This window comes from Rhinolophus sinicus, chromosome 17, assembly GCF_057876585.1.
Source record: "Rhinolophus sinicus isolate RSI-liver-muscle chromosome 17, RSI-T2T, whole genome shotgun sequence".
In the NCBI taxonomy this organism is placed as follows: Eukaryota; Metazoa; Chordata; class Mammalia; order Chiroptera; family Rhinolophidae; genus Rhinolophus; species Rhinolophus sinicus.
Window position 1 is genome coordinate 70,271,560 of NC_142517.1, and position 20,810 is coordinate 70,292,369.

General features: G+C 39.4%; 1 protein-coding gene across 1 annotated transcript; it reads right to left on the reverse strand.

Moving 5' to 3' along the window:
* Positions 1-201: 201 nt before the first annotated feature.
* On the reverse strand, positions 202-20,524 carry LOC109449000 (OX-2 membrane glycoprotein). The gene is given in 7 exon segments (XM_088794206.1): positions 202-246; positions 248-330; positions 4,107-4,214; positions 5,661-5,933; positions 8,187-8,507; positions 10,167-10,248; positions 20,320-20,524. Coding segments are annotated over 7 exon segments (909 nt in total). The 5' UTR covers positions 20,332-20,524; the 3' UTR covers positions 202-216.
* Between the last annotated feature and the right edge of the window lie 286 nt (positions 20,525-20,810).

Genomic DNA, 20,810 nt, shown 5'->3' on the forward strand with positions numbered 1-20,810 from the left:
ATAAAAAATTAGTGTCTACCCCAAATTTAATTTCATTGTAGTATATGGGGAAAGGACAAATGTATGACATCAACTGGATTTTAATTGAAATATACAGAATGCTGGGAAATTTCCCTGGGAAATTTTAATTCTTTTCTCACTTTCTATTTTAGTAATAAAGGACTGGATTCATAAAAGAAGAAAAAAAGTTCTTTGAAAGCCTATTACACTATCATCTCATCTTGTTGTCACAGTCTCATGAGCAGTTAACTGTGATGATCCCATCAGGAATGTTGAAAAGAGAAATTGCCTTAAACTCAACACACCTTCCTCCAGAGTGCAGCTTTCCAGCTGAAAACAACATCATACTCTCTAGCATTATACAGAATCACAAGAAAAGTAAAGGGAGTCTAACTTCTCTATAAAAATAACAACGGTTATTAGAGGTTACCCCTTTGTTCAAAAACTATAAATTTTCTTATGCTTTTGTGAGCCATCAGTAAAAGGTTTTGATGGAAAATAAACTTTTCTTTTTTTTGTCATTTTATCAAACAAAGAATTGAACCCTACTTTCACAGACTTTCCTTACTTACCATGTGTGTCTTCCTATTGGGTAGATCCAGGGAGATGATTGTCTATTTATATTCAATATCTTCAACAACGAATTCACCCCTCCTTTTTCTCCCCCCACAATCTCTGAACACACACAGACACTTCTTCTCTACTCCCTTATTTCTGTTTACATCACAATTTTTCAGGTCACCAGGTCAAGAATCTTGGTGACATTTTCCCTGCCCATCCAAGTTTTATGTTTTCAGGAGATGATGGAAAGAAAGAGAGAGGGAAAAAGGTAAAGGTAAGGAAAGATGGAAAGCAATGGAAGTAGAACTATTCACTTTTATCACAAATTGAAAATCAGAATTTGTTACTTGAAGAAATAAAAAATGTCACTATCTGATTTTCTTCCCTTTCTTCCAACTTTGTGCAACTTAAAATTTGGTCTTAAACAAGTTTTCTTCAGCCTTGAGCACTGAAGTTTCCAGCATAATCAACACTTGGTTTTACTAGCTTTTTAAGTATGTGGGATTAAATGATCTGGCGGTAAAAAAAAACATTTGTTTTTTAATTCTTTCTTTAAAAAAATTTTAAAAACCAGCCCCAAATTCCAGTCACTCAAAATATGCCACTGAACATTCAGTGTAATTAACTGAACTGGTATTATGTCATGAAGACATCATCAGTAAACAGTAATCTTAGTGCTTCCAAAATTCCATAGAGTCGGTTGTTTACAATAGTCCCACATTAGTCACAGTTTCACTTTCCACCATTTCAATTAACTTTTGTTAACTGTTGTGTGAAAATATAACACGGAAAATTGCAGAAATAAACAATCTGTAAGTTTTAAATTTTGTACTGTTCTGAGTAGTGTGACAAAATCTTGCTCCATCCTACTCTGACCCACCTAGATATGAATCATCCCTTTGCCCAGCAATCCACTTTGTACATCCCCTCTGCCCTTTCTAGTCACTTAGTAGTCATCTAGGTTATCAGATCAACTGCAGCGGTATGGGCAGTGCTTGTGTTCAAGTAACCCTTATTTTACTTCATAATACCACATCACATAACTTTATTACAGTATATTGTTATTGTTCTGTTTTATTATTAGATATTGTTGTCAATGTCGTACTGTGCCTATTTATAAAATAAACTTTATCATAGGTACGCATGCATAGAACAAACAGAGAAAATATAGAGTTCAATACTATGTGTGGTTTCAGGCATCCACTGAGGGTCTTGAAACGTATCCCACTCAGGTAAGGGAAGTCTACTGTATTTCATAAATGAGAAAAAGCCTGGGTACAGAAATAAGCTGACTCTCTTTGTCTCAGGAACTGGGTACAATGTCGAAAAATTGTATTTCCCAGAAAATCCAAGACTTACTCAATGAACAAAGGAGAATTCTTTTGTAAATGCCCCTTTCTAGTGGAATTTATCTTGGGCTTGAATGGACAGTGTGGGGACAGAGCCCCAGAGAGTAGTTTACAGGCTCTCGGCCTCACGTGGAAAGGTGCTGGCTCGGCTGTGGCTGATTGGCTGTCGGCTGTGGCTGGTTAGCTGATTGGCCGCTGGTATAACTGCTGCGGCTACGGAGGAGAGCCGAGAACTGCCGAGGATTGCCGAGGATTGCCGAAGAGCCGAGCAGAGCCGAAGAGAGCGGAAGAGAGGCGAGGAACAGAGTTGAGACAGTGGAGGAGAGTCGTCGGTGGGTCGGTTGGGGGAAAGGCTGACGGCAGGTCGCGCGTCCAGTGGGCCCAGCCTCCAGTGAGACCATAGTGGTATGACTCCCCTACCTATGGCTCCGTGGGTGTTCCTTTTTGGCCTCACCATATCCTGCGTTCTTGGGTGGGGAGTGGGAGCAGGGACCCCGCAGGCTGCCCCGCCTGAAAAATGGCGCGGCGAGCAGGCCTCCGCGCAAGACAAATGGCACAGCGAGCAGGGTCTCCCACACGACAACTGTATTATGATTCTTGTCCAAAAGGCACTTTTAAAAATGAATGTGAACACTTCATACTTTTCTGTTTAAACTTTCCAAAAGAATACAGCAGTAACAGCAAGCACAGACTAAAATGAGTGCAACTGATAACAACAGAGCCTTTCAAGTCAGGACTGGAGAACATTCTAGCAGAGGTCAGGAGACCAGGGTCATAGTCATAACCCTGCTGCAGTTAACTAGTTGTGTGACCTTAGGGAAGGACGTCAGCTTTCCTCTCTGGGCTTCAGCTCCTAAGTGGAAAACTGAAATGTTTGGATGAAGTAGAATCAGGCTTCTGCTTCTGACATTCTGCAAAATGCTAATGAGGTCTATGGGCTTACATTTACGATCAATAAGATCAGCTAATCTGCAATCGCCTCTCCCTGACAGAACAAATACCTTTATCTACTTTGGCAAAGAGGTAATTGATTGACCTTGAAGATTTGTTGCTTTTCGTATAAAATCACAAGAATTAATCTGGTATTTATATAAGCTTATGCAAAATTAAGTATTAAAAAAACCTAAAACATGAAAGGTATTAGTCTATGAGAAATAAGAGGAAAAAGAAAAAGAGGTTGCATTTGAGTGAGATTTTGAACAGACATTTAAAAACGCACTCAAAGCCAACATTTTTTTCTTTCCTATCTTTCAGTCAGTCATCTGACATGAAAACTCCCACATCACCCCTACACCCTAGGAAATTCCCATCACACACAACATAAATAGCAGTTTGGCATTATTTTAATAAATTATGCCCGTTTTCAGAAACCAAAGATATTTAATTCTCTCTGTCTAGCTGACTCCTCTTGTTCTGTAGTGCCTCTTGTTTTATAGTGTCTTACAATGATTTAGATTCAGCATTTATGAGGTACTGAATTTACAATAAGAAAAGGGGACTTGAAAAAAATCACTTTGAAAACCTACCCTTCATTTATTCATTCATTCATTCATTCATTCATTCATTATTTTAATGAATGTTTATTGAGTACTTGGTATACAAAATACACTGTGATAGATCAGGAGGTAGAGAGAAGTTTATGATCTATAAGGGCAGAATGACATGACACAGTTATTATAAGTATGGATCACCTATATGTTGCTTAGAGTGTTGAGAAATAGAGAGAGCATAACATAGAAAGTACTACTTAATTATTGATCATATTGACCAATTTCACAACCTCTTAAATGGAATAGCTGGCCTGTGGAATGCTGTAAAAAGAGAAGAGATTGTCCCTCTCAGTACCAGTACAAAGAACACAGCATGGTTGCTGACACTTCTTTCTCTGGTTTTGCCATCAGATGATTCCATAGTCATCACATAAACATTTTCCACATGTCCTCTCATCAACCTTTACTCTCAGTTTACAAAATAATTAGCCTTTAAACAATCTCAGCAAATGAAAAGCTGGAATGTCCAGTTTAATGTCCAACGGCAAGACAATGATGCCGCAGTGTTTTAAAATACCATCAACACTTACGTATTTTGGAAAAAACAAACAAAACACTCTGTGATCCCCTTAGTTAATTTTCATGCAACTTCCAAATTTTCATTAAAAAATCATTTGTTTCCTTTTTTGTACTTGTGATAACTCACCTCGGTCTTGGGTCCGACGACGTTTCCAGTACAGTAAGATTGAGATTAAAATCAGAAGAATTACCAGGGAAACAATACTTAACAATAGTGGAACTGAAAACCAAACACCTATAAGTATTGAAGAGAGAAAGAAGATAAATAAGGTCATAAAAGTAAGTTGTGGAGGAAAAAAGGATAAAGCAATAGTTATGATGCGTTTTCACTAGAGTTTAGGTTTCAGTGAACATTATTCTTAAATATACGTATCGAGGCCTATGTTTGTGACATCATATTATTTTAATAACATTTAGATAATAATGATAGCTAACATGTTTTATGGAGAAGTGAACACAAAATCAGCATAGTAAGTGGTAGAATGAAAGCTTGTTCAGAGGTCTGTTTGCCTCCAAAGCATATATTCTTTGCCTTACTATCCATTAAAGTAATACGTTTACCGAGGGAGTTTTCGAAAATACAGAGATATACAAAGAAAAAAATCACTATAAATGATATGTCAATTTTGGCATTTTTAGAAAAGGAGACATGTTCTTTTTCAGGTTTGTGTTTTTCAGGAAAATTTACCCTTTGCCTTTGCTGAATCTGAGGTTCATTGCAAAAATGTCCAAATCTAACACTGCAAGCCTTTTGACAAAATTTACCTAAATGTCAACTTTTTGATTAGTCTGTTTTTTCAAGGACCCCAGATGTTCTTGAGAGGCTACTGCACCAATGAGGCATGCATGGGAAAGCTTTTCCAGGTTTTATTGTTCAAAATACCATCCTCCATCCCTCAAAAAAAGCAGCAATATCTTTCTAGAAGACTTATTACTGAGTGCCTCATCCAGAGTTAGTGCTTCAAGACTAAATAGAGAAAAAACACTATTATCACTGCTCCCTTTCTTCTCTCTCCCATAACCCTTACCTCTTGTATCCACTATGCCTGGAGATAGCAGTTTAGATAGAAACACAAGAGATTAAAAGGGGTCTTGAACAGGAGGCAGTTTATTTTAAAAGCATTGAGGAAAACACTCAGATTGGTCCCTTTCCTAAAAGAGCTATCGGCCCTTTCCCACAGTGTACATTATGCAAAGGTGTCATCACAGATGTCAATTCTTCCTAGAAATCTTCCTAATCTTCTCAGATTGAGTTGATGCCTCTCATTACCACCTGCAGTCCTCCATAGCTTTCTCACTGAAGTGTTTAACATGCAGTTTTACAACAGCCCAGCCACTTCTATATTTCCTGGTAGACTAGGGACTGAGTCTTGCTCAGTGTCACACTTCCCTGTGGCAAAGCCTGGCACACAGCAGGTACTCAGTAAGTGTTAGTAGCATGGAAGAATAATGAATGGACGGATCTCAGCAAAAGCATTTGATATGTGGGCATCGTACCACATTTACCAAAGTAAAATTTGCTTTATTGGCTTCCTTAACTGTTTTTCTTTCCCTACTTACTCCATTCTCTCCTCTATTAGCTGCTCTGCTGAGAGGCCAAGAGGCTCTGCAGAGTATTCAGCACCTTTCAGGTGTATGCACACAGTTGCCACCATAGACATCTTTGCCCACCCTCTCTTACCTTTGTTCACAGTTTGCCTGAAGCTGGTCACAGTCCCTAGGTGCAGCACCTGGCAGACGACCTCTTTTCCCACCTGACTCTTGGGGTCTTTGACATGGAGGACACTGGTGACAGATGTGGTCCCATTGGGATGTGAAAGAATCTCAGTACTGTTGTCCATTCCTGACCCAGAGACCTTCCAGGAGATCACAGGGGCTGGGCGGGCATTGGCAGAGCAAGTGATATTTAGGTGGTCGTCAAAGAATTTATAGTAGAGGACTACTGTGGGCTGCACTGCGACAAAAGAAAAGGATGGTCAGCACCTGGGCAAGTGCCACACTCTCCTCAGAGAGGTGACAGAGTGGTTTCTACAGAAAGGTAGTGGGGACTAGAAAGCTAAGGTGGCACGTCCAATCCAAACTGAGGCCTTCTTGTTTCTTCCTATGTCTAAGTCTCTGAAGTGCAGGATGGAGACTGGCCTGGTACAACCCTGTGACAAGGAAAATCCTCTCTGTAGTTGCCTCTAGGAGAACTAGCTGGATGCACAGAGGCCCTCTTCTCCCTCCAACAGCCCAGAGCCTAATTATTCTGTTCTCCTTTTTCATGGGCAATGCAGCATCTCTCTCTGCCTTCTTCTGGGCATCCCTCCCAAACAGTTTGCCAATGACCACCAAGGAGCATCTCCATACAAGTAGCCTGCAAGTTTCAGAAGCACCAGGGCAGTTTCAGAGCAGAGAGCCCATAGAGAGACTACTTTTTAGCGATAGCAGTTTTTTGCTTGGAGCTGCACCAGTAAATGAGTGGTGTGGAAAAAAGTTGGAAAGTCCCCGTGTAAACTATCTACACAAATATAAGTTACAAATTCATAGCCAATAACCAGAAAAATCACAGAATGACAGTTAAAGGACCCTGGAGATCACCTTATGGAGTAAAGAGAAAATAACTAGCTTATGGGAAAAGGACGTTATTTTTAGGTCAGCTTTACCTTGTTCCCTTTTTAAAATTCCCTTGACTAATTAGTTCATTTTCGTTCAAATATAGTTTGAATATCTCTGCTGAACAAATGTAGACCTGCTTTTCTGTGGTTGGCTTTGTAGCTCACAAGATAATTACAGAGCAGTGCTAAATGAAAGCCTGGTCTGTACTTAGAAGTTCAAGAGGTGAGTAGGCTGGAGGAAATGGGGTCAGAGGACTGTAGATCTATCCAAAGAGTACCCATCCTACTGAGCACTGGGGAAGAGAGATAAAAGAAAAGGAAGATGACTATGGTTGACGTAGCCAGACTGGACGGCAGGATACTCTGGTGTATCAAAGTATGACAAGAGCTAGAGACTGTGACTGAAAAAAAGTCAGTGTAGAAAAGAACAACAATATTACTGGCTACAAGACTCAAAGGAGTCTGATTGTTAGGTAGAAAACAATACAGAATATTCTGAGGAAAGAAGGGGAGTAGCAGAAAGAGAGAAACATGAGCAAAAAGAAAAGAAATGAGAAAAATATCGCGTAAGAAGGATAAAGAAGAAAAATGAGATAGAAAGAAGGAAGGGAAGGAAGAAGGGAGGGAGGGAGGGAGAAAAAAGAAAAGAAAAAGAGTAGAAGGGAGGATTGGAGATAGGGGGAAAGAGGGAGACAGAATGAAAAGTAGAACTCAAGAAGAAAGCCTGATGTAAGATACTGCAGAGAGGATAGCCAAATAAGTGAAAGAAACTTGTATTTGGTGTTGTACTTTCCTTGCATTCTTATTTACTGAATAACCTCCTCTTATCCCATAGCCAATATACTAGTGTGCTCAGACTCTCACAGTGACATTTCTAATTACCCTAAGTGTGTCTTTTCCCTCCTAAAACCACCACCAAGTCTGCCATGATCCAGTACCCCTTATTCCTACTACTTAACTCTTGATCTCAGCTACGTGTCAGGAGGAAAGGAATCCTGTCAAACTTAACCTCTTGGAGTTTTTTTTTTAATGATCATTATGCAGTTAAATCTCCCGTTGACCTCAAGTATGAAGAGCCTCTGGTGCATGTCCCATTATCAATCCTGAGAGGGTCACACTGAAACAAAATGACAGGAACCACCATAACTGGCTCCAGGTCAGCCCAACTTGGCTCTGTCCTTAACTATTAAAGCTATTAGAAACTAAAACTATTAAAGCTATTAGAGAACCAATAGATGATCTACTTCACACTTATTGTGCAGATAAGCTAACTCTGGTGCAGAGTGGAAAGGATTCACCTAAGGTCACATGACTGCTAATGGTAAAGCCAGGTCTGAATCATATCACTGTCATGGAGAACTTGCCTTAATTTACTTCTGCTGATGACAAGTTTCCTCAGAGCAAAGATAACTCCAGGCAGAGACTCAATGTAGCCCCATGAACTTTCCAACAACCATAACCACAATTACCATAAATATGAAATGCTAAGTGTCTTCTCATAAACCTTTCTGGGGATAGAACCCTAAAAAATTAGGTACTATCACCATGTTCCAAACATTCTTGAAAATAACATTTCTAGTCAGAGATAATGTATTTTCAGAGATTCTCACCAAATAGAGTGAGGCAGGCTTTTCCTAAGACATTCCCGGAACCAAATGTATTAAAGAGGCATTGGTAACATCCCTCATCCTCCAGGGTGGTATTCCAGAAGGTAATGGTTGAGTTCTGGAGTCCCAGCTCAGTGATGTTGATCTTGTCCTTATAGGCTGGCTGGACCACAACCCCATGGGACTTGCTGAAGGTGACCATGTTTTCTGGGCTAGTAGCCTTGATTTTCTGCCACGTCACAACCAAGACTTCCCGGGAAGTTCCCAGAGAGCATCGTAAGGAAGCAGGTGTGTTCAGCAGCTTTTTTTCATCTTGAGTCACCACTTTCATCATGGAATCATAAAAAACATTTAGATTTTAAAAATTAATACATACACAAATACACATTTTTTATTAAAACAATGCATGTTCAAAGTCAAACACAGAAAATATAGAGAAAAATTCAAAGAAGAAAACATTTACCTACATTCCTGATGTTGCTAGAGAACACAAAGGCAAATCCTCAGGGACAAGAAACTGTACGAAGAATCCCTATAAACTGGCAAGTATGGTAGGTGGAATGAGATTGAAAGTGGATATTGCCAGAAAAGACAGAAGAATTACCGAGTGTGTTTATGCCAGGAGAGGTAGAAGCCAAGAGCAGGAAAGGACCAATGGAGAGAGTGATTAGTTTAAAGTGAAGAGGGTGTGACAGCCCTATACATTACACACACACACACACACACACACTACAAAGGAAGGGGCAGCAATAGTGGTGTCTGCCTCCAAGAAGTAGTGGTGAATACAGTAACATAAAGTGGTGAGATACACATGACAATACTCCAGGAGGCTGATACTAGCAGAGAACTTTGACAACCAAATGGCAAGCCACACATTCCCCATTTTTATTGAATGCAGTGCAGAATATAAAGCATGGCAATAATTTCTTCTATCTCTAATGCTGGCTATTCCTATTGATATGATAGATTATTCAATGGGAAATTTCAATATAATAACAAGTAGCCAAACATTTGAGAAAGCTAACACAATGAAAACGGAATAATAAACTTTACAAATTCAAGAATTCATACCAAAGAAGGAAAGATATCAAAAACCAACGAACACTAGGACAAGAATAGATGTGATACCTTAGAGTAAAAAGAAACCAGCATTGTAAATAGCATAAATTAGTGATGTGGACGAAAAAGGGGCCACATACTAAACCTGACAAACTCAGGGAAGGCCAGCATGGCAGGCCCTACAAACTCAGACTCTGAAATTAACCACATAGGATGGTGCCAACATAAAAATTCCTAACTAAAAGCAGGTTGTGGCTGGTCTGTAACTTCCTTGGTCTGTAGCTTCCTTGACAAAAATCAGTCTTTATTTTCCCTGAGCCGGTCTATTGTCTTTTTGCATCTAAGATAACATGCCCTTGGAATGTCAAAATAATCCCTTTTTCCGGACCCCTTAGGGCACAACCTACCACACCACAGCAAGAGACCACAGAATCCCTCATGTTATTCTTATGCCCTGATTACCACCTCTATGTACTGTAAAATGCTAACTATTAATTATCCTGTACCCTCCAATGTAAAAGGAGTAGCTATATTTCCAATTTACTTTTTATCCAATCCCAGAGATTCCCCACCCCCAAAGGTTGTATTCACTCCTACTCCCTCAATCATTCTCATATCTTTACAAACGTAGGTCATTATTGTTCTAAAAGTTATTCAATTCGATAGGCAAAAAATATCTTAATTTAGAATTTTTTCATGTCTGGTTTTATCTACAGAAACAGTAGGTAAATAGCAAAGTCTTCTACTTTGAAAACAAAACTGTGGGAAGCAGAAAGAACCACTTTCACTCCTCCAAGTGAATTATACGTTTAAACAATTCATGCATACAAATGAACCAGGACAGCACAAACAACAGTGGCCAAACATCGTCACTCCAGAAATCATGTTTCCCGGACTGCAAACAGGGAAACTGAGTATCTTTACCTTGTGCCCTGCATAGCGTCACTGCAGCCAAGGACCAAATCAGTCTGTAGGTAGAGAGATGACAGAAGAACCTCCCGAACACCTGAAGACAGAGAGCACAGTACAAAAAAGGATGTTCGGATGTGGACAAAGCTAAGGAACTTCAGTCTCTTTGCTATTTCAGGGAATACTGCAGCTAACGTTCTAACCAACAGAAAACTTTGGTTTTGTGGAAGTAGAACCAGACACTATAAATGGAAGAAATAACAGAGTCTGCTCAGGATATGGGAAGGGAAAACAGTAGTGTGGCTCCTTCATCATGGCAACCCCTAGCAATTTGAGGTCTTGCTCCTAAAACCACCATGGTCAAGAGCAAGATCTCAAAGATATCTGGGGAAAACAAACTGCCATAAATATACACAGAAAACACAGAGACTACTAACGTTAGAGAGCACCCATTTCCAAAATAATCCACATCTGTTAATATTAAAAATTAACTCAGGGGTTTAACCACTTGTCAGAAACAGGTGACTGTCTTGCAGTTGGATGAGGTAGGTTTTCCTGCAAATTCTGCAAATTTTATATAAATTGTACTTTTTAAAAAACCAGTAATGGCTTTATTTTTTTCTTCATTGCTTTATTTTCATGTATCTGGGTAGAAATCCTTGGCCTTTTTAAAAATCATGCTGGCATTTAAAGAAATGTTATTCTGAGTATCATTTTGCTATAAAATGAGAGGGCAGAACATAGACAGACTTATTGCTCTGTACAGTAGCCCCCCTGGGTCCAATCACTTGGTCCACGTATATGTGTTCATAGTAAGGGGTACAGGCAAGAAATACAACTTTTCCCTATATTTTTTGTATGTTTCTAGATTTTCTATAATACAAGTATGTAAGAAATGTGTATTTCTCTGTATTTTCTTTTAACTGAAGATCATTTTTATTTCATGTTGCCTTTTCAGCGAGAGGTAGAAATTTAGTTTCAGTCAATATCTCATTATCTCTGTCAATTCAGCTTCCTGCCACCCCAACACTTCACCATTGTCTCAATCTCTGGCATTGCATCTACATTCCTGGGGGCTTACATAACACCAAGTCATAGGGCAGGGCTACTAACACTTAGTTACAAACATCTATCCATGCTGGCCTTCCCTAAGGCTGCTGTGTTCCCTCAAGTTATCAGGGTCATCAGTCTCTGCAATTAAATCTTGTGCTTACAAGGTGCTCTCTCTCATTCTCTTATGTTCTCCCCCATCCCATGGATCCCATGCTCTCGGATTCTTCCTGTGCTTGGCAAAGAGAAATTCTACAAGCCTCTCTGCTTAGACTCCCATGTATCTATCCATTTCTGTTTTACTGTTCCCTTGCCATGACTGGTAGGCTGGCCTCTCCCACAGTCCCCTCCTTCCCCACAGGAAAGCAAGACACAAGTGCTTTCTATTTCTGAATTTTAACACCTATCTATAAGTTCTATTTATCATTCTCCTGAACTCCCCACTTCTGGGGGAAGGGCACGGGGCTTCCTTTTCAGGACACAAATCCATGTCTGAATATAGACATTAGTCAGTCCCTCTTTGTTTTCCCTGACTAGGAAATACTTATTTCCCCTAGAATCAGAAAATCTGGTTCTTCCATCACCCTCCATTCTTCTCATCAATTCTTTCTGGAATGAATGTATACCCTTGATCTTTCAGCATTTAGGCTTTTTAAAACTCAAACACTTAGAAACTTGCTATTTTAGAATTTTGGCTTCTGAAACTAAAAAGTCTTTGACATTTCAATTCAACACCATTATTTTTTTAAACCATCATGCATCTCTCTCACCTAGAAATCCAAGTTTTATCAAAGGCTGAGATGAAGAATACTGAAAATCTGTGTTTTAGGACCAGAGAGAAAGCAGGCACACACCAAAACACAAGATATATAAGTGGGAGCCAGCAATGTTTAAGACACAAAGACCCAGTGATTGAGGCAAAGGGAACTAGAAGGAAAGCCTTGCTATAAAATATATGCATATTTACTCAGGCTGACTTGAATTGCGGCTAGCAGAAATACTAGATGTGTGAGCTAGGACAATTGCTTTTACTCTCTATAATGCAGAGGAAATAATAGTACCGACCTCTGTTAAAAAGACTAATGAGGAGAGGTTCCAAGATGGTGGAGCAGATCAATGCTGTAATTGCTTCCTCCAGAGACCACATTACAATTTCAACTAAATTATAGAACAATCAACCTGGAGAACCACCTGCAGTCTAGCTGAACAGAAGTTTTATAACTAAGAATATAAAGAAGAAGCCACATTGAGACTAGTAGGAGTGGTGGAGATGTGGAACATGTGGCCCCACCCTTGCCTGTGGAGGTTGAGAATCAAGAAAGATATCTCAGCCACGTAGGTCTCACATGGAGGAGCGAGGAACCACAGCCCCACACCCAGCTCCCCAACGCTGAGTACCAGGTCTGGGAAGAGAAGCCCCCACAACATCTGACTGTGAAAAACGAGGATTCTGACCATCCAGGTGGGATGGAAGGCTGCCGGAAACTCAAACATCTTCTTAAAGGGCCCACACACAAACTCACTTGCTTGCAGGCACTCACCCTAGGCTCCGGCAGAGGGTCAGTGACTTGGGAGGTATCAGAGACATACAGAGAGAAACTGAGTTGCGTGGCTTTAGGGCAAGGACTGGAGGGACAGTCACTATTTTCCCTGTGTAGAGTCCTCCTCTCATGCACCTGGCAGAAGGGTGCCATATTTCCTGTGTTGAGCCAGCCTCCACACAGCTAAACCCGAACCTGCATTGTCCTGGTGAACTCCACTTGCTCAACTGGCTCTCTCCACACTGTTGGCTGCCTGCCACCCTGCCCCACGCAACTTGCACAATGCCAAAGGCATTTTCTTGTCCAGCAAGCAGCCCTACCAGCATTGCATGTTTTCTTGGACAATCCCAGGACTCAAGCTGGCAGCAGCTGGCCTCAAAGTGATCTGAGACTTTTGCTGAGTAGCTCCAAGCTCACTACTAGCACCAAACCACAAGCTATATTAACCTGAACATTCATCCCATTTTGGTGACCCCCTGAGGCACTGCCTCATCCAACTCACATACCACTTGAGGTTCTATCATTGGCTGAGCCATACAGGAGGTGGCAAGCAGCAACAGGCCTTGAGGTGTCCTGAGCTTTTTTCAGAGCTACCCCAGGCCCAGTGCTGGTGGCAGCCATCCTCAGTTCACAGGGTGGCCTTTTCCACATGCCTCTAGGTTCAGCTCAGGCAGTGATCAACTGTGAATCATTTGAGTTCCTAGCAGGTAGTCACCAGTCAGTCACAAACAGTAGTTGACCTGTGCCTGCACCAGAGCCCTTCCCAAGATGCCTCAGAAGCAACATACCTGGAGGTTGATTTTAGACCACAGCGGAACACCATGAAATTAGCCTTGCAAGTGGCACACACAAAGGGTGCTCTTAGCAGGCAAAAAAGCCTACTGGGGAGTATCTTGCTCCATGGGGTAAGCCCTCCACACAGAAGCTGTAAGCTGTGGATGTGGCCAAACCCCACAGTCAGTCAAACTGAGGGTCAACCCATGCACTGATGCGCTAACAGCAATCAAGGCTCACCTACAACAGGTGGGCACACACCACCCACACAAGGGACACTCCTGGAGCAGCCAGTGCAGGTGACCAGGAGACTGTGCCACTGGGTCCCACAGGCCACCTACTACATAAGGCCATCTGGCCAAGACTGGAAGACATAGCAGATCTACCTAATACATAGAAACAAACACAGAGAGGCAGTAAAAATGGGGACACACAAAAAATATTTCCCAAATGAAAGAACAGGAGAAAACTCCAGAAAAAAACAAAACAAAACAAAACAAAGGCAGTGTTCAAAACAATGGTTATAAGGAGGCTCAAGGAACTTAATGAGAACTTCAACAAAGAGATAGTAAGCATAAAGAAGGACATAGAATCCATAAAATTAAAAAGTCAGAAATTTCAAATATATGGTTATGGAAGGAGAACAGACTCTGGGTGGTGAACACACAATGGGATTTATAGATGATGTAATACAGAATTGTACACCTGAAATCTATGTAATTTTACTAACAATTGTTACCCCAATAAATTAAAAAGGAAAAGAAAAAAAGTCAGAAATGAAAAATACAATAACTGAAATGAGGAATGCACTGGAAGGAATCACCAGCAGACTAGTTGAAGTAGAGGACCAAATCAGTGATTTGGAAGACGAGGTAGAAGAAAATACCCAATTGGAACAACAACAACAACAACAAAAAAGAAGATAGTTTTAAAAACCTCTGGGACAATATCAAGTGTAACAGCATTCACATCATTGGGGTACCAGAAGGAGAAGAGAGAAAGCAAAGGATTGAGAACCTAAATGAAGAAATAATGACTGAAAACTTTTCAACCTGGTGAAGAAAATAGACATAAACGCCCAGAAATTGCAGAGAGTCCCAAACAAGATCAACCCTAACAAGCGCAAACAAGGACACATTTGACAAAGGTTAAAGACAAAGCGAGACTACTAAAAGCAGCAAGAGAAAAGCAACTAGTTAATTACAAGGGAGCTCCCATAAAATTGTCAGCTGATTTCTCAACAGTGATTTTGGAGGCCAAAAGGGATTGGCATAAAACATTCAAAATTATGCAAGGTAAGGACCTACCAGCTATCTAAGGACTCTACCTACCAAACTATCATTTGAAATTGGGGGAGAGAAAAAGAGCTTCCCAGACAAGAAAAAGTTAAAGAAGTTCATCACCACCAAAGAAGTATTACAGAAATGTTAAAGGGACTTCCTTAAGAAGAAGAAAGGGGGAGAAGAACATAAATGTGAATAATAAAATGGCAATAACAATGTATCGATGAATAATCACTTTAAATGTGGATTAAATACTCCAATCAAAAGACAAAGGGTAGCTGAATGAATAAGAAAATAAAATCCATACATATGCTGCCTATAAGAGACCTACTTTAGATCAAAAGACACACAAAGACTGAAAGCAAAGGGATGGAAAAAGACATTCCATATGTATGGAAACAATCAAACAAAAAGTTGGGGTAGCAATAATTATAACAGACAAAATAGACTTTAAAACAAATGCTATAACAAGAGACAAAGAGGGACATTACATAATGATAAAGGGATACATCCAACAAGAGGATATAATCCTTGTGAACATTTATGAACCCAACATAGGAGCACTAACTATATAAAGCAAATATTAACCAACATAAGGGAGAGATTAACAGCAATACAATCATACAATGGCCTTTATAATACAATAATACAATGGATTTTAACACCCTATTGACACCAATGGACAAATCTGCCAGACAGAAAATCAACAAGGAAACAGCAGACTTAAATGACACACTAGATCAGATGGATTTAATTGATATTTTTCGATCATTTCAACCCAAAGCAGAAGAATATACATTCTTTTCAAGTGTGTATGGAACATTTTCCACTATAGACTACATGTTAGGCCACAAAATAAATCTCAGTAAATTTTTAAAAATTGAAATAATATCAAGGGTCTTCTCTGATCACAATGGTATGAAACTAGAAATCAATTACAAAAACAAACAAACAAACTGGAAAACACATAAACACATGGTAGCTAAATAACATGCTACGAAATAATGAATGGATCAAAAATGAAATCAAGGAAGAACTCCAAAAATACCATCAAACAAATGAAAATGAAAACGCATGGTCCCACAAATCTATGGGATACAGCGAAAGCAGTCGTAAGAGGGAAATTCACAGCAATACAGGCCTACCTCAACAAAGAAGAAAAATCTCAAATAAACAATGTAACTTTATACCTAAGGGAACTGGAAAAAGAAGAGCAAACAAAGACCAAAGTGAGTGGAAGGAAGGAAATAATAAAGATCAGAGTAGAAATAAATAAAATAGAGGCTTAAAAAAAATACAAAAGAGCAATGAAACCAAGAGCTACTTCTTTGAAAAGATAATCAAAATTGATAAATCTTTAACCAGACTCATCAAGAAAAAAAGAGAGATGATCCAAATAAATAAAATTAGAAATGAAAGAGAAGTGACAACTGACACCACAGAAATACAAAAAATTATATAAAAAAAAATACTATGACCAACTATTTGGCCAACAAATTGGACAACCTGGAAGAAATGGATAAATTTGTAGAAACAGACAATCTTCCAAGACTGAATCAAGAATAAAGAAAATCTGAAAAAAGGGATTGCTACTAATGAAATCAAATCAGTAATCAAAAACTCCCAACAAACAAAAGTCCTGGACTTTTCACGGGTGAATTTTACCAAAACTAACACCTATCCTTCTCAAACTATTCCAAAAATTTAAAGAGGAGGGAAAACTCCCAAGCTCATTTTACAAGGCCACCATTATTAATTCTAAAACCAAAGATATTACCAAAAAATTTTTTTTTAAATTATGGGCTAATATTCCTGATGAACAGATGAAAAAATCCTCAACAAAATATTACCAAACCAAAGTTCAGCAGTACATTAAAAAAGATTATACACCATGATTAAGTAGGATTTATTCCTGGAATTCAAGGTTCATTGAATATCTGCAAATCAATTAACGTGATACACCACATAAAGAAAAGAAAGATGAAAATCATATGATCATATCAATAAATGGAGAAAAAGTATTTAACAAAATCTAGCATCCAATTTATGATGAAAACTCTCAGCAAAGTGGAAGTAGAGGGACCATACCTCAACATAATAAAGGCCCTGTATGACAAACCCACAGGGAAAAGCTAAAAGTGGTCTTCTTAAGATCAGGAACAAGAGAAGGATGCCCACTTTCACCACTTTTATTCAACATAGGGTTGGAAGTTCTAGCCACAACAGTCAGAAAAGAAAAAGAAATAAAAGGCATCTAAATTGGAAAGGAAGAAGTAAACTGTCATTATTTGCAGATGACATGATGCTATACATAGAAAGCCCAAAAGATTCCACCAAAAAACTATTAGAACCAATAAATGAATTCAGTAAAGTAGCAGGATACAAAATCAGTATTCAGAAATCAGTTGCAATTTTAGACAACAATAATGAACTGTAAAAAGGAGAAATTAAGAGAACAATCCCATTTACAATTGTATAAGAAACAAAAAACGTAGGAATAAATTTAACCAAGGAGATCAAAGACCTGTCCTTGAAAAATCATAAAACATTGAAGAAAGAAATTAAAGAAGACACAAATAAATAGAAGTATGTATCATGCTCAGGGTTAGGAAGAATTAACATCATTAAAATGTCCGTACTACCAAAGAAATCCATAGACTCAATGCGACCCCTATTAAAATGCCAATGGCATTTTTCACAGAACCAGAACAAATAATCTTACAATTTATATGGAACCACAAAAGACCTTGAATAGCCACAGCAATCTTAAAAATGAAGAACAAAATTGGAGGTATCACACTACCTGATGTCAAACTATACTATACGGTTATAGTAATGAAAACAGCATGGTACTGGCATAAAAACAAACACACAGATCAATGGAACAGAATAGAGAGCCCAGAAATAAACCCACACCTATATGATCATTTAATCTATGAAAAAAGAGGCAAGCATAGAGTGTGGGGTAAAGACAGTCAATTCAATCAATGCCGCTGGGAAACTGCAAAAAAAAAAAAAAAAGAAAGAAAGAAAGAAACTGGACCACATATAAGAACAAACTCAAATGGATTAAAGACTTAAATGTTAAGACCCAAAATCATAACATTCCTAGAAGAAAACAGGCAGCAAACTCTCTGAAATGGCTCTTAGTAATCTTTTTTTTCTGATCTATCTTCTCGATCAAGGGAAACAAAAGGAAAAATAAACAAATGAGACTACATCAAACTACAATGTTTTTGCACAGCTAAAGAAACCACCAACAGTCTACTGAATGGGACAAAGATATTCACCAATGATGCATCTGATAAGGGCTTAATATCCAAAATTTATAAAGAACTCATACAACTCAACACCAAAAACCCCCAACAATCCAATTAAAAAATGGGAAGAGGACCTGAATAGACATTTCTCCAAAGAGGACATACACATGCTCAATAGACACATGAAAAGATGCTCAACATCACTAATCATCAGAGAAATGCAAATTAAAATCACAATTAGCTATCACTGTCAGAATGGCTATCATCAATAAATCAACACACAAGTGTTGGTGAGGATGTGTGAAAAAGGGAACCCTTGTACACTGCTGTGGGATTGAAAATTGGTGCCACCACTATGGAACAGTTTGGAGTTTCCTCAAAAAATTAAAAATAGAACTACCTTATGATCCAGCAATTCCACTTCTAGGTATTTATCCAAAGAAATTAAAAACACTGATTTGAAAAGATATATGCACCCCTATGTTCATTGCATTATTTACAATAGCCAAGATATAGAAGCAACCTAAGTGCCCATCAATAGACGACTGAATATATAGATACATATATACAATGGAAAATACTCCGCCATAAAAAAGAATGAAATCTTACTACTTGAGACAACATGGATGGATCAAGAGGGCATTATGATAAGTGAAATAAGTCAGACTGAGAAAGACAAATACCGTATGATCTCACTTATATGTGGAATCTAAAGAACAAAATAAACAAGCAAACAAAACAGAAACAGACTCATATACAGAGAAGCTGATGGTTGTCAGAGGGGAGAGAAGTTGGAGAGTTGGGTGAAAAAAGGTGAAGGGATTAAGAAGTACAAATTGGTAGTTACAAAATAGTCATGGGGATGTAAAGAACAGCATAGAGAATATGGTCAATAATGTTGCAACAACTATGTACAGTGCCAGGTAGGAACAAGACCAATTGGCGGATCACTGCATAAATTATATAAATGTCTAACCACTATACCAAAAGTAATATAAAATAATATTGAATGTCAACTGTAACTGAAAAACAAAATAATTAATGTAACACAATAAAATAAAAAAAGAATAGTGAATGTACAATGAATCATTAAATAAATGTTGGTGTTATCTCACTGGGTTACTATGAGAATTAGGCATTTAAGGCGCTTAATACAGTGCCTAAGATATAGTAAATGCCAATATGTGTTAGGTAGCTAAAAAATTAATTTATCCAATCATATATAGGGAGTATAATAATGCAAATGGAGAAGTCCACTTCTACCTCTTGCCAAGAGGGCCAGGCTTCACAGAGGCAGGGTCTTACCTGATAGCTGCCTGCTGGCAGCTACATGCATACCTTTCCCTGAAAATTTCTAGGTCCAAATCCTAATCCCATCACACGTAGTCACATGGACTTGGAAAAATTAAAGTCTCTGATTCTTTGTTCATTTGTAAAACCAGGTAATAATTCCACCTTCGAAGGATAGTTGTGAAAATTAAGAGCATCTGGTATGCAGTAAACACTAGCTTGATGGCCACCATTCTCCTTTGTTAAGAAAGATATCGAAATAACTGGCTGTGTGGTCTTGCCAATAAACTATATATGACAAAAAATTATCTTGAGACATTACTTGTATTTGGATTTTAATGTTTTATTAATTTTATTATTTTATTAATTATACCAATGTAAATGAAAATCCTCCTTTTCATTTCGTGTCATCTAAACAGCTCCTGAATATACAAGATGTCTGTCTCTCTTTGTACCGTGAGTTTTAACCCTGATTTATCTAATCCTTTATGGCTTCCCAAGCAAAGGGCCTGTGGATGGAGAAAGAGGCTGGAGGAGCAAGGAGCGAGCTATGTATGCTGGGGAGATAAGCCCTGAATTCTGCAGCCCCACCCTGCTGTTGATGCCAACACGGAGCCAAAACAGCACCTTCTATCGCCTTCATGGTGCGTTTTAAAGTAGAATGTGCTTTTCCAGCTTCCAGGGGGCCTCTCAGTCCTGCCAGTCTGCTGAGAGGAACCTTAAAGGCTAATCTGGGGAGGCATCTTCGGAGACCCCGCGTGGCAGCATCTGTTTTCAGAAAACCAGGACGCAGGGACCGCCTGGAAACCAGCCAGCGAAATCTGCTTCTTGGCGTAAGCTCTGGCTTACGCTGCAGCCGAGTCTAGAGGAAGCTGCAGCCTGGGGCACTCAGCCTGCTGCCAACCCAGGCCACCGGAGCGGCATCGCCCACCCACCCTGCGCTTTCCTTCCCGATCCCGGCCCCGCTCACCAGCCTCTCCATCCTCTGTCCTGTCTGTGCGGAATGGCCGGCTTCAGCTGGAAAACCCAGGGGATCTCACGCAGGACCAGGGTGCGCACTTTGCGGAGCTCTCTCTGTCGAGTGAGGCGTGCCCTACAAGCTCCGAGCAATGCAGCCCACCTCCTTTATGCCGGACGCAGCGCGTCTCCAACTCTAGTCCTTCCCACACGCTGGGAGAGCGCTCCAGGTGGTTTCCAGTTTCAAGTGGGTATATAACATGCCGCTGTTATCCTCTCCTATTTGCATAATATTTTCAATTTTCGGAGGTGGCAATTGGAGGAACTGAGAAAGCGTTTGAACAAAAACCACCTTTTTTCCATTCTTTATTTTATAAATACAGAGAGAGGAAGAAAATGGGGCGGGGGATTAGGGAGACATGCATTAACTGCATTAGCACTGGGAGGACTAACAATCTGCGCTGCTGAACAGGCAGGTAGGAAACGAAGATTTTTGAGAAATAT